The sequence below is a fragment of the Bactrocera oleae genome, chromosome 2 (genome assembly GCF_042242935.1).
Source record: "Bactrocera oleae isolate idBacOlea1 chromosome 2, idBacOlea1, whole genome shotgun sequence".
NCBI lineage: Eukaryota > Metazoa > Arthropoda > Insecta > Diptera > Tephritidae > Bactrocera > Bactrocera oleae.
In genome coordinates this window covers 41,955,922-41,970,000 of record NC_091536.1, presented here as the reverse complement: position 1 = coordinate 41,970,000, position 14,079 = coordinate 41,955,922, and the positions used below count along the sequence as shown (strand labels likewise).

General features: G+C 41.7%; 1 protein-coding gene across 2 annotated transcripts in view; it reads right to left on the bottom strand.

Annotated features, from left to right (window-relative positions):
- Mocs2B (Molybdenum cofactor synthesis 2B) overlaps window positions 1-14,079 on the bottom strand; it is a 77,304-nt gene extending 63,225 nt beyond the window's left edge. The window contains exons 1-3 of one of the 2 annotated variants that reach the window (XM_070113035.1): window positions 13,945-14,079; window positions 13,774-13,859; window positions 13,418-13,709 (exon numbers count right to left, since the gene is read on the bottom strand). In XM_070113035.1, the coding sequence (XP_069969136.1) occupies window positions 13,418-13,709; window positions 13,774-13,845 (364 nt within the window). In that variant the 5' untranslated portion in view covers window positions 13,846-13,859; window positions 13,945-14,079. Of the gene's footprint in view, window positions 1-13,417; window positions 13,710-13,773 lie in introns of both variants that reach the window. The other variant, XM_070113034.1, reaches the window with a different exon arrangement.

Sequence of the window (14,079 nt, the reverse complement as noted above, 5' to 3'; positions counted from 1 at the left end):
TATGATTTTTAATAGTATAATAAATTTATTTATGAGTTGTTTTGATTTTTAACACAACTGAGATATAAACTATATTTTAAGTTGATTCACACTGGCACACGCCAATACAGCACACTTGAGAACAGCAATACACCTGAACATAGCCTACACCAATACACACAGAATACTCCACCGTCCACCTATGTCGTGTTTGAGTGAAGTGAACGTGTTTCTTAGCGCTCTAGGAATACTTGCTATATACCCCCTTTTTAAATAGTGACACCATTATAGTTCTTCTTAGTGACTTACCGGGAGACTGGACCTTCTAAGAGGATATGAAACCTAAAGAAATAGATAAGTACAAATCAGATTAAATTAAAAATTTAAATTAAAATTTTGGTAAATATGTACTTAATGACCCCCACTTCGTAGGGGGTTGGGGTTGTAAGGGGTGACACAATTAAGTGTCCTTTTTATGAATTCGAAGGAATTACCCGTCGGTCACCCCTTAAAAAAAAGTTATGTAGATTACAAATCCGTGAGCGGAAAGTGAATTTTTTCAATAATTTATGTATATTTTTCAATATTTATTTACACACTTTGCACATATCACATATTCAAGTCACTTAGTTATCGTTGTTGTTGTAGCGGCAAAATTCTGTAGAATTCAGATCTCTTAGCTGTAATTACCAGTTCAGTGTGTTAAACATTTTCTTATGAAAAAAATATACTGAAGAAATGTAATAGTCAAAATTTCTTTTGTGCCGCGTTTTTATGTAATGAATGAATATCGGAGATCGTCGAACTCCTTTCCGCACTGGCGGCCTTCGGCCGCGCTTCAAAAAAATAACCCTGGTCGGTCATAAACCGGGGTGTTCATAATTCAATCGCGTCAAACTCCTTTCTGCACTGGCGGCCTTCGGCTTCCCGGTTTTTGACCGACCAGGGTTGAATTTGGGAATATGCTGTTTTCACGAAATTTTAACCCTTCATATAATTTTTTTGAAGGGTGGCCGACGGCTAAATCCACTGAAATTGTATTTCTCAGACTCCCTTCACATACCATCTGCAACCCCAACCCCCTCCGAAGTGGGGGTCATTAAGTACATAGTTACCAAAATTTTAAATTAAAAATTTATTTGTAAGTACCTGTCCCTTTTTCGCGGTAAATTTGTTGAAATATAAATTAAGTTACAATTTCCCCAAATAACAGCATATCAAAACGTACACTAAATTTTAAATTGCCGTTTTGTTTTTAACAATCAGCTGTTTCTCCGCGGTTGTTTCTCCTTCTTTGTTTTTCTTTTTTCGTTTTGCTTTTGGTTACGGCATTGCCAACCATCAAAAAGACAAGTAAGTTGTTTTAGGACGAAGGACTGAACATACCTATTGACAGGTGTCCCCAACGATTCTCTAGCAGGTATGGCCTCTGAAATTAGAGTGGGGTGTACACCAGAGAATCCTTTTCAGAGGAACTCTAAAATTTTGAGAACGCCACCAAAAGGAAAGAATGAGGAATCCACCGCTGCTGAACCAACAGAACTTTGTGGAAATGCCGCCCAAACGAGCGATGGCGGTAAAATCGGGCAAGAAAAGAGTAGTGAAACTACCAATATTTTCAGCAAACTGGGCATGAAAATCAAGGAGCTTGAAAATATGATGTCTGGTCAGAGACACATAAATCAAGCTATGCGCGACCTTGTAAGCGGTATATCATGCCTATATGACAAGACTGAAAAATCAGAGAATCCAGCGAAAAGAGTTATGGTAGGGAAAACGTCGCAAGTATCCCCTATTCATAAAGACAGAAACACACCAAAAAGACTACGTGAGATATCAGGCTATTTACCTCCAACCAAAAAAGCCTAAAACCGCAGATGATAAGCGCAGGCTTCATATAGTGAGGTTACAAAAGTAATGCAGAAAGACAGCTCAGGAGATAAGCCCACAGGCAAAAAATGGGTGGATTGTAGTTAAAAAAGGAAGTAGATCGAAAATAGAATGAGATCGAAACCTGACGCTATTATTCTAAAAAAAAAGAGGGAGCGTCGTATGCGGGTATTCTAGAAAAATTAAATGTGATAGTGGCCTTAAAGAATTGGGCTCAAACGTAAGGTACGTCAGGAAAACCCTCAAAGAAGACCTGCTTATAGAATTAAAAAACCAAGCAGACAAAAGAGCCGACATGTTCGAGAGTGCCCTAAAAGGAGCGATTGGTGAGATGGTAATAGTGAGAGGTAATACGGCCAAAAACACATCATGTTACCATTATGTGGAAGGACCTAGAAGAGATAACCACTCCCGAAGAAATCTGCGACGCATTACAAAATCATAAAGAAAGAAAATGTTAAAAGTATGCAAAAACCAGAAGCGGCCCACAAATAGCGCTTATATGTCTGCGTGCCGAGGATGCCAAGACCGTGCTTAAACAAGGCAAAGTAAAGATCGGGTGGTATATTTGTCGCCTTTGGGAATATTCATTTATCGCTCGGTGCTTTAGGTGTTTCGAAGTGGGGCATATGGCGCATAAATGTCGCAACCCCATTGACAGGTCTTAACTCTGTTCACGCTGCGGAACACGTGGCAAAAGTATGCACTAATGCCCCGAGCTGTATGCTTTGTAAAGGGAAACACTCTGTCTTGAGTACGGCCTGTCCTAAGTATCTAGATATGAAAAAGTCAATGGAAAAATGAAGTTATTACAATTAAATCTTAACCATTGCGCTGTAGCACAAGACCTGCTAAAACAGACGGTGCTAGAAAAAAACATAGATATCGCCCTGCTAAGCGAGCAATATACTTAGCGTTCGGAAAGCACTTGGATTAAAGATATGAGTGGCAAGGTAGCAGAGGACAAGCTTTCACATCGTGCTCCAGAGAAGCCCAAAACGGCTTCACATGGGCGAATATACATGGAATATATCTTGTAAGTTGCTATGCTCGCCCTAGCGCGTCAATAAATGAGTTCGAATACTTTCTTCTTCAGCTGTCTCTAATGACAAGAAGCAAATCCCCGATAATAATAGCGGGAGATTTTAATGCCTGGTCTACTGCTTCGGGTAGCAGAAGCACGAATCATCGTGGACGTCTTGTCCTTGAATTCTTGAGTCAAACGAACCTGCAATAATAAACAGTGGCACGCAAAATACCTTTCAAAAGGGCAATAAAGGTTCCGTAATAGACCTAATGTTTGCTAACGACGCGCTTATCAGGCACATTAAGTGGGAGGTGTCAGACATGTACAATACACAAATATTGACCACATTGGCATAATTTCTGAAGTTCTGTTCTCCCGAGAAACGGAACCCCTCAGCAGAAATACCTCTCGAAAACGAAATTTAAAAATATGTCGCAGCAACCTAAGAACGCATCATTTAGGAGGAAAGTCGTCGACGCATTATTTCCACTACATAAGACTATTTCCTATGCTATGCGTAACGATGTTACAGAGCCCCCTCTATTAGTTACACAAAAAGAACTAATGGCCATTGCGAAAAAAAATTAAAAACTCCAGAGCGCCTGGAATAAATGGTATACCAAATAGAGCCCTACAAGAAGCCATGACTCTGGGACCCAGTTTGTTCGTTTAAATGTACAATGCGTGTATACTGGAAGGCCGTCAATTCTTACAACAGCCGGTTCTTCGTTACCGGAATTGACCCGGATTTTATCCGGCCAAGGGCTGTTATTTCGGCGATCTAACCCTGTTTGGATCGGTAAGTGTTAGTTTAGGTTTGTCGTCATTAGAGCAACACCTAGCAGCAGGGTTGCTCCGTATCCTCTTGACCCGTGCTGGCATCGAGTCCAGCCCGGACCTGCTCAGGCAGACACATAGGGAGTGGACCTTGCTGCCAACGCAATACTGCGACACCAGCCTTAACAGCTGTGCAATCTGCACCATGTTCGCGCACTGCGTCGAGTGGCCAAGAAAGGACCTCTACGGCCCTAAGGAGCTCTAGGCAGCTTGACTTCCAGTCTGACCAACCCCACCTCTATCTCCATCCCGCTCCAATCCCCGTGCGAGAACCACTCAGCAACTCCTGGTTCCTCACACAGTCTGTTGCGTGTGTCAGTCCGTAATTTATTTATTTATTTATTTATTTATTTAAACGCCAATCGGCAATATACATAGATATAATAAAGAATTCAAGTATTATACAAAAGTAGCTAGGGTATATTAGTGTAATATCTGGTAAATATGCAAATAATTGTAAGTTAATATGTAATACAGACTTGATTTAGATGTAATTCAGACGAGCAGGTGTCTCTTGGTGTTTTCGGTAAAAGCAGCGTATGTTCCTCCATAGAAATCAATTTCACCTTGAAGTGAATTTACTAATTTAGCCAGTCTATTCTGAGGACCATGGGTAACATAATTTTTCTTGGATTTCGATGTTTTTAGTAATATATTTCGCCTCAGGGTAAGACCAGCAGGGGCGAGTTCAAAACTGTTTAGGATCTCATGAGCATCAGTGATGTTATTGACTAATTTGTAGAAAAAGCAGAGGTCAGGGACAGAATTTACGCTGCACCTTTTCAGCTTTATCGATTGTCGTGTTAGTGTAGGGAGTGAAGCCAGGATTCCGAAATACATACAACGTCGTACTGGTTAGCCGCTAATGCTGTTTGAAATGTTGAGAGTTTTGTACGCAGACCTCTGACGTTCTGGTAGCACAGGTGGACAGATACTTTCTTCTTGCTCGTTGAGCGAACGAAATTTTCTTTTAACGATTCTTGGGACACCATGGATATATTTAATTGTGTTACTGTCATCACCACTCTTCACGATTTAATTAAGCTCTTGACGCAAATTTTTCAGATGAAGTTGTTGAGAGGGAATTAGATCAGTCTTGAAAATAAAACCTGAGTTTTCGTCTGTTGGTCTGTACTTGATAATGGAAAGTGCATCGGCTGCTGAGCGGGTGGTAATGTGAAGAGGACGTGTACGTCCAGGTGTAGGACGACCCAGTCTACGTAACTTGAGTTCAGTGGCCTCATCCTTGAGACTGGGAGGCAAAGCTGTGACTAACTTTGTTCTGTCATCCTCTAAACGGTCCTTTCCAGTAGCTTTATCAGACTCAGGAATATTTAGGGCAATCACGTTGGTTTCACGGCGTTTTCGTTCCGACAGTTCAGTGAGGCAGCCTCATATCTACGTTTAGCTTGTCTTCAACTGATGTAAGTTTGTCATTCAGGGCAGAACATTGATTTGATAGCGAGACGTTTTGTTCTGACAGTTTGCTTACCTCTTTTCTTAAGTCCTTGATTTCACTTAGAACTGATTTTTTTATATACCCCCCCCCATATGCATATATGAGCCGGGAACGCGTATCGATAGCTGCGGTCCAAGAAACCAAGTTAAACAGCCGCTCAGATCTTCTGAGTTGTGCAGGTTTTAACGTTTTGCGTAAGGATCGCGAGCGAGATAATGGTGGAGGCCTAGCCTTCATACTGCACAACACCGTGCAATATCGTTTAATCGATGGCGACATCGACCGCAGGGACCCTACCCTTGAATGTCGAGCTCGAGATATTCAATATATACATTCCCCCAGTTACATGTTGCCCAACAGGATATCACCCGAACATAGATGCGCTGCTTCATGGCGAAAACCGTTTGGTGCTAGGTGACTTTAACGCGCACCACGATCTTTAGCACTCCTGTCTGTCAAATGATCGTAGGGGATGAAGCTGGCGGAACAGATTGACGATTCGACATTCTGCACAATGAATGACGAAGCCACCAATAGGTCCCTGAACTCACGTTCATAATTTGTTGTAAAACGTTCAAAGTGTCTCTTGAGTAAGGTTTCAATATCCTTTGACGGTGGCGGATCATCTGATGCATCCTCATCGGAATCCAATACATCACATGTAATAACACTAATGTCAATTGTACATGAGTCACAGTTCCAAACTGTTCCTTTTTTCTTAATGCTGTTGGCGATGGATTTAAACTCATCGGATGAAAGGTTGGTGCACTTTGAGTGAAACCAACGTCGACAAGCCGCACATTGAATACTTGGCTGCGTTTTATCCCGGATTATGTCTGAGCAATAACCACAAATCTGTTGTTTTGTATTTACTTTTTTGGGTGGCATTTTGAAAGTACACGATACAGGAAAAAAAGATATAATGTTTGTTATGCTTTTTATTATTACACCTCACAATATTACGTCGCACATACCTTTCTTTGTTGTACGAAATTCAATTATGGTTCAATATCAAAATTTAATCGAACTTTTCTTTGTACATCCTTTATATTTTCTTATAAGAATTATTATTTCCTTTTAAGGAAACTTATATGAGGCATTTATTTTATATTCTTTCACTTTTGTATATACGATTGATGTAATATTTTCAGATATTACGGAGCACGTTTCACTATGCACACTGCACATGTTTACAGCTACTCTCATCTCTCTATAATGCGCCGGAAGGTCACATCAGTCATGTGCAATTCCTGCACTGGCTGGTGTCACTTTCTGTAGTATTCCAGCCTGCGCACCACACGTGAGTGGAGTGCGTCATATGTTGCCAATTGCTGTAGGAGTCTGCCCCGCAATCCCATCAAGTGGCGTCGCCAAATAACACCACAGTGCGAAAACCGCCCATGCGGATATTACAGCTGCAACAACCACCACCTACACGTACCTCCCTCTCCCCCAGGATCACAACCGGACACCCGCGACAAACGTGAATTCTACAATTCACCTGCAACGGACTTCATAGTAAGATCGAGAAGATAGTTGCATATATGAGCCGGGAACGCGTATCGATAGCTGCGGTCCAAGAAACCAAGTTAAACAGCCGCTCAGATCTTCTGAGTTGTGCAGGTTTTAACGTTTTGCGTAAGGATCGCGAGCGAGATAATGGTGGAGGCCTAGCCTTAATACTGCACAACACCGTGCAATATCGTTTAATCGATGGCGACATCGACCGCAGGGACCCTACCCTTGAATGTCGAGCTCGAGATATTTAATATATACATTCCCCCAGTTACATGTTGCCCAACAGGATATCACCCGAACATAGATGCGCTGCTTCATGGCGAAAACCGTTTGGTGCTAGGTGACTTTAACGCGCACCACGATCTTTAGCACTCCTGTCTGTCAAATGATCGTAGGGGATGGAGCTGGCGGAACAGATTGACGATTCGACATTCTGCACAATGAATGACGAAGCCACCACCAGAATTATACGCTAGCGGTGGTCTGATAAATAGCATAACCTGGCGACCTATGCTAACTCTCGCATCAGACCATCTGCCCATAATTATCGATCGAGAAACCTTCCGACATTATTTCTGTGGACAACCGCACCTTTATTAACTTTAACAAAGCTAACGGCTTCACAGAATTTACATTCCTACGGACGTCATAGTTGGCGAGCGTCAATTCCGCAAGGTGATCGCTGCTGCTACTGCTCGCTTCATACCGGCTGGAAGAATCGCGGAACTCCGGCCTAATTTCCCAGCCGAATCAGCTGTATTAACGAGCGCGACACCTTACGCCATGCCGATCCCTGTGATCCCCGAATAAGGGATCCCAATTTGGAGATTCGGCAAATGGTAAATCAACATAAGCGGACAAAATGGATTGAGCATCTGAAGTCCTGTAATCTTCCCACTGGTGTGAGTAAGCTTTGGAATACTGACAAGGACTGTCTAATCCGAAGAGACATGACGACCGGCTGTTTACACTGCACCCTTTGACCCACAATGCCAAACAAGGTGTTACCCGACGGCTGCGAAAAATGCCAAAAGACTGCGCACAACATACTTTCACCGATGGGGAGGTTCAGAGTGTCATCAAAAAGGCCAAATCGTCTAAATCCATTAGCCCTGACGGAATAAACATGCTGATGCTAAAGCATCTAGACTCAACGGGAGTAAGCTATCTCACCAAGATCCTGAACTTGTCGATGTCCACTCTTCAAATACCCGAGGTGTGGAAAGTCGGAAGAGTGGTCCCACTACTGAAACCTTGGAAACCCGCCAACAAAGGGGAGTACTATCGCCCGATAACTCTCCTTTCCCCAGTAGTGAAGACACTTGAGGCCTTGTTACTCCCGTTATTTACTGACCACCTGAGTCTAGCAGACCATCAGCATGGCTTCCGAAAAGTGCGCAGCACCACCACAGCACTTAGCGTCATAAACGCCCAGATAATTAATGGCCTAAACCAGAAGCCACCCTGCGAGAGGACGATCCTCGTAGCGTTGGACTTGTCAAAAGCTTTTGACTCAGTTAATCACACAACGCTACTTGAGGACCTAGAACAATTTACGCTCCCTCCAGGGCTGAAGCGGTGGACCATGAACTACCTGAGCGGTCGGCATTCATCCGTACTGTTTCGATGCCAACACTACAAACTTAGAAGAATTAAACAGAGGGTTCCACAGGGCGGTGTCCTCTCCCCACTACTGTTTAATTTCTATATTTCGAAGCTCCCACAACCAACAGAGGTAATTTCAGTGACCTCGTACGCTGATGACTGCACGATATTGACGTCGGGCAATGGAATCGATGGCCTGTGCTCAAAAGTATACAGCTACCTTTCCGACTTTTCTCGGTTCTTCTTTGCAAGGAGTCTGACACTCTCCCCCACTAAATCTACAGCGACCATATTCACAAATTGGACGAAGGAATACAGACTGGACCTGAACATTTCAGTCGATGGCACAAAAATTCCGACAGTTAATAACCCTAAAATTTTAGACGTAACATCGGACAGTCTGTGCACCTTCACTCCTCACACGACCGCGATAACTGCCAAAGTACAGAGCCGCAACAAAATCCTCAAATCGCTTGCCGGCAGCTCTTGGGGAAAAGACAAAGAAACGTTTTTCGGCCGGCCGTTCCTAAACTGCATCATCCATATGGTCGCCTTGATGTAGTGCAACGCAGACGAGGAAGCTTCAGACTTGTCAGAACACTGCACTCCGGACTATCACGGGATGCCTCTTGATGTCCCCAATAGAACACTTGCACAGTGAGGCCCGTATGCTTCCTATTAAGGAACATAACGAGCTCCTCTCCAAGCAGTTTCTGTAGAAATCACCCCTGCAGTCGTCTGCTTGAAGCGGAACCGCCTCCTAGGAACATCAAGAGGTCATTCCTTGATTACGTCGACAACATCAGACAGTACGCCGACCGGATTTCGAATACAACGAACTACAGACAAGCACTGATCACCATTCACAGTGGAGCCATTAACACCTTCATCGACTCCCTCTCAGTGAATGGCGTACTAGGAGTCAAACCACCACCAATAGCAGACGTAGAGCTCGAGTTGCCTCGCGAAACCAGAGTGACCCACGCGCAACTTCGTTCTGGATATTGTAGCAGGTTAAACTCCTACTTATCCAGAATAGACCCCTACATTTCAAACATATGTGCTGCGTGCAATCAGGCTCGCATGATACTAATCTCCTCTGCATGCTCAACAAACCCAACTCATCTAACACCCTTTTCCCTATGGTCCGACCTCGTCTAAACAGCCTGTTTCTTGGGCCTCCCGTTAGATGACCTCGACAAAAACCAAACTATCACTTATCATCCAAGCGGGGACTATACAACCATTACAACAACAACAACTGGAAGGCCGTGGAAGGTGCAGCGTTTGGTTTTCCTCCCAAAACCAAAAACGCGACCTGAAGAACCTTCATCATATCAACCTCTGTGCATGCTCGACACGATTGGTAAAGTGTACGAAAGCATAGTAAGAAACCGCTTGGAGTTAGCAATCCAAAAAGCCGGCAGATTATCAGAGAGACAATACGGCTTTAAAAAAAAAGAGGTCCACTATTGACTTTAGTATGAGTTATTTTGAGAACAGACTCGACACAGATGAGGGTACTATTCGACACAGATGAGGGTGCTATTCGACACAGATGAGGGTACCAAGAGCTACTCAATTTCGAGTGGAGTACCACAAGGTTCGGTTTTAGACCCCCTTCTTTGGAACGCGATGTACGACGGGGAGCTAAGAATACATCAAAAACAATCCGTGAAACTAATCGCCTATGCGGATGACCTCATAGACAATTCCAAACAAGGGCTGTTATTTCGGCGATCTAACCCTGTTTGGATTGGTAAGTTTGTCGTCATTGGAGCAACGCCTAGCAGCAGGGTTGCGACGTATCCTCCTGACCCGTGCTGGCATCGACTCCAACCCGGACCCCGAGGAATTTTACTGCTGCGTTTGTGCTAAAAGGCTCCATCCTTTTTCCATTCCATAAAGCGGAACCGCATCCTAGGAACATCAAGAGGTCATTCCTTGATTACGTCGACGACATCAGACAGTACGCCGACCGGATTTCGGACCCAACGAACTAGACAAGCATTGACCACCATTCACATTGGAGCCATTAACACCTTCATCGACTCCCTCTTTGTGAATGGCGTACTAGGAGTCAAACCACCACCCATAGCAGACGTAGAGCTCGAGTTGCCTCGAGAAATCAGAGTGACCCTCGCGCAACTTCGTTCTGGATATTATAGCAGGTTAAACTCCTACTTATCCAGAATAGACCCCGACATACCAAACACATGTCCTGCGTGCAATGAGTTTCCGCATGACACTAACCACCTCTTTGCATGCCCAACGAACCCCATTCATCTCACACCCTTTTCCCTATGGTCCGAACCTGTCGAAACAGCTCGTTTCCTGGGCCTCCCGTTAGATGACCTCGACGACAACCAATCTGGAATTTATATCCCAAACGGGGATTAGGTAACCGTTACAACAACAACATGACCTCATAGTGGTAGCAGTAGCGAAATATCTAGATGACCTCCGGGTCAAATGCAATGATTGCATAAATCGTATACGACGATGGTTCGCAACCATGAGTCTAGAGTTGGCTGAGCAGAAAACAGAGGTCTTGCTCATTAGCTCCAGGAAAATTGAAGAAAAACTATCGCTCACCATAGGAGAACTTCATATAACTTCACAGCCACAGCTGAAGTATCTTGGTGTAATATTGGACTCAAGGCTAAAATTTAAAGAGCACTTGGAAAACACGACGGGTAAAGCAAACAAAATCTATAATTCTTTATCTATAATGATGGCAAATAGAGGCTGTGTGCGTTCCAGCCGACGATTTTTAATAGCTAAGAGAATGAGGTCAGTTATACTGTATGCGACTCCAATATGGATCCAGGCGCTAGACACAAAATCATATGCTAGACGAATAATCACAGTGCATAGGCTTTCTGCAATACGCGTGATAAGTGCTTTCCGAACCGTATCAAGCGACGCTGCAGAAGTATTAGCCACTATGGTGCCCATTGACATTCAAGGAAATGAATTTCACGCTTATACCAGCTATCGGAACTCTCTACAGCAACAAAAAGAGAGGAAATAACCAAGAGCATTACACTGTGGCAGCAACGGTGGCAAACCTCATCCAAAGGACGGTGGACCCTCAGACTGATACCAGACATCAGACCGTGGATAGATAGACTGCATGGTGACCTGGATTTCCACCTGACCCTAATACTAAGTGGACATGAATGCTTTAGAAGCTACCTTTACAAATTTCGTCATGACTATAGTCCGTACTGTCCGACGTGTACAGAGTGTATAAAAGACTCTAAACATGTTTTTTACCATTGCCCTCGGTTCTCAAGTATAAGAGAAAATATGAAACCCACACTTGGCGGTAGTTTAGAGTAGTGAAAATTTGACAGCACTTATGTGTGAGTCCTCTATTAAATGGAAAGCTGTCAGCGAAGCATCGGCTCAGATAATGACAAGATTGAGAACTTACAACAGATTAGGAGTCAGTCAGTCCGTACCGTAGAGGAGACTTAAATGTCTGCTTCTCTCCCATGAAGTAATACTTTGTACAGTGGTTCCATGGGAGAGATTTGGGTTGGGAGTAGGTGAGGTTTAGCGGATTAAAGTTCCGCACTTAGGCTTTCGATGCTTCCCCCTACTATTCAAACAAACAAAAAACCACCGTCCAACGCGCAAAAGGGACTGTAGACACCTATTTTTTTTAACTTGGCTTCCGATCTCCCTGAATCAACGATTTTTTGCGCGCAAATAACCCCGATAACCTTTTTTAACTTTATTTTCAATAATTATTCAAGCGTACAGTAAACAATTATTCTAATAAATACTGAATTTGATATTTCAACGAGTATATTTTTACTTTAATTTAAAGTTAACTGAAAGTTCGCGTGGTGAGTGGTACCAATCAATTGGGTTAAATATAGTTACGTTTTTTTACGTAATTTAGAAATTTAACCCGGATAATCAACGTAACACGGAATTTATATTTTCATATATAGATAAATAACTCCATATCTAAACATTTAAAGCTGTTGAACTTAGCTGTTACATATTAAGAGGCTATAACTAAATAACTGTTTGGGATATTGATTTATTTTTGTCTTATCGATACATCAAAATAAAATTTGTTTTTTAATTTCACATTTGGTATTAAAGGACATACCTTTAAGGTATGGTATAGCTACGAGCAGGTGTAAGGACATACATAAGTTGATCTACTAGTTCATTACAGGGGACAACTTTATGAAACTCAAATATTCAGTGAATCGACCACATGACGGATATATTATACAAAACTTTATTTAAGTTTAATAATTTGATTTTAACTAAAACGCCACCAAATAATTCAAAAATTGTTATTAAATTTTCATTCAATATTAATGGACTATTATTGGCTCTACAATATATCTTTTAACTATACGATGTTATATCTCAACTATTACTGCTACACAAATTCTATTATTTTGAATTTTTTGTCAGAATTTAATATAAAAAAGAATTTAGATGATGTCCAAATAATACGGGGTGAAAACTTTAGTTTAGCATCCCACGATTTCAGGGTTAAGAGGGGTATGGTTGCATAGAGGAGATTCTCCAGATCACGAATTAAAATGGAAAATTTAGTTCATAATATTTTGTAGAGGGTAATTGGGTTTTTTATTTATTTTGATTGCTTTCATTCGTTTGGATATGGCAACACTTATTATCTGACAACATGGAACCCATTTATTATTGTTCATATAACGAAAATTGTGTAAAAATTAAATGCTTATTTAAAGCAAATACTTAAATATTTAATATAAAATAAATATGTAGAAACATTGAAGTGAAGTGTTAGTGTATAATAAGTGCATAATATAAAAGAAAAGTTAACCATAAATCGAGAAATTGTAAAATAAAATTTGTGAAATTTTCAACTTAAAATGCAAATATCTCCAAAACTATAAGTATTTCCGGCGGCAATAATATATATAATTCGTGATCTGGAGAATCTCCTCTATCCAACCATACTTCTCTTAACCCTGAAATCGTGGGAAGCTAAACTAAAGCCGACCCAATACGGGAACATATGTATGTACATACTTGTGCTGTTGATAGTATTTTTTTTTTTATATTTAATTACTTAACCCACGGACATTCTTTATTTTCTTTCCAATTTGAATCGCCATCACTATACAATTCTTTTTTCCAAATAGGCACAGATTTCTTCAAGTGTTCAATAGTATATGAAACTGCGTTTAATGCGGCTTCTCGATGAGGAGACGATATAGCAATAACAACGCTTGCTTCCTTAGGAGCAACCAAACCGAGACGGTGATGGATTGCGATGTTCACTACATCTTGCCAATGGGAGCGCACTGCAGCGCAAATTTTTTCAAGTTCTTTTTGAGCCATAGTTTCATATGCTTCATATTCAAGCGAACGTACCTATAATGAACAATCATGCTTGAGTTAAATTCAGCTATTTTTTTAAAAGCACTTAATTATGTACCATTTTTCCTTCAAATGAATTTCTAGTTGTCCCTACGAATATGGAAACAGCACCACAATCTTCATGAAACATTGAATTTGTGATGGCTGCAACATTCAAGGGATCACGGGTAATTGATATAAAATTAGTCATATCTCTTTATCCTCCACTAATTGCTGGAATAATAGCTACCTCGTCGCCTTCTTGTAAGTTTAAGAAATTATCACAGTAGCACTCGTTTATTGCTATAACACAACTATCCTTTATACAGTCTAGTTGAAAGTTTTGGCAAATCTGGTTTAAGAGTTTGGATACTTGTATGTGCTG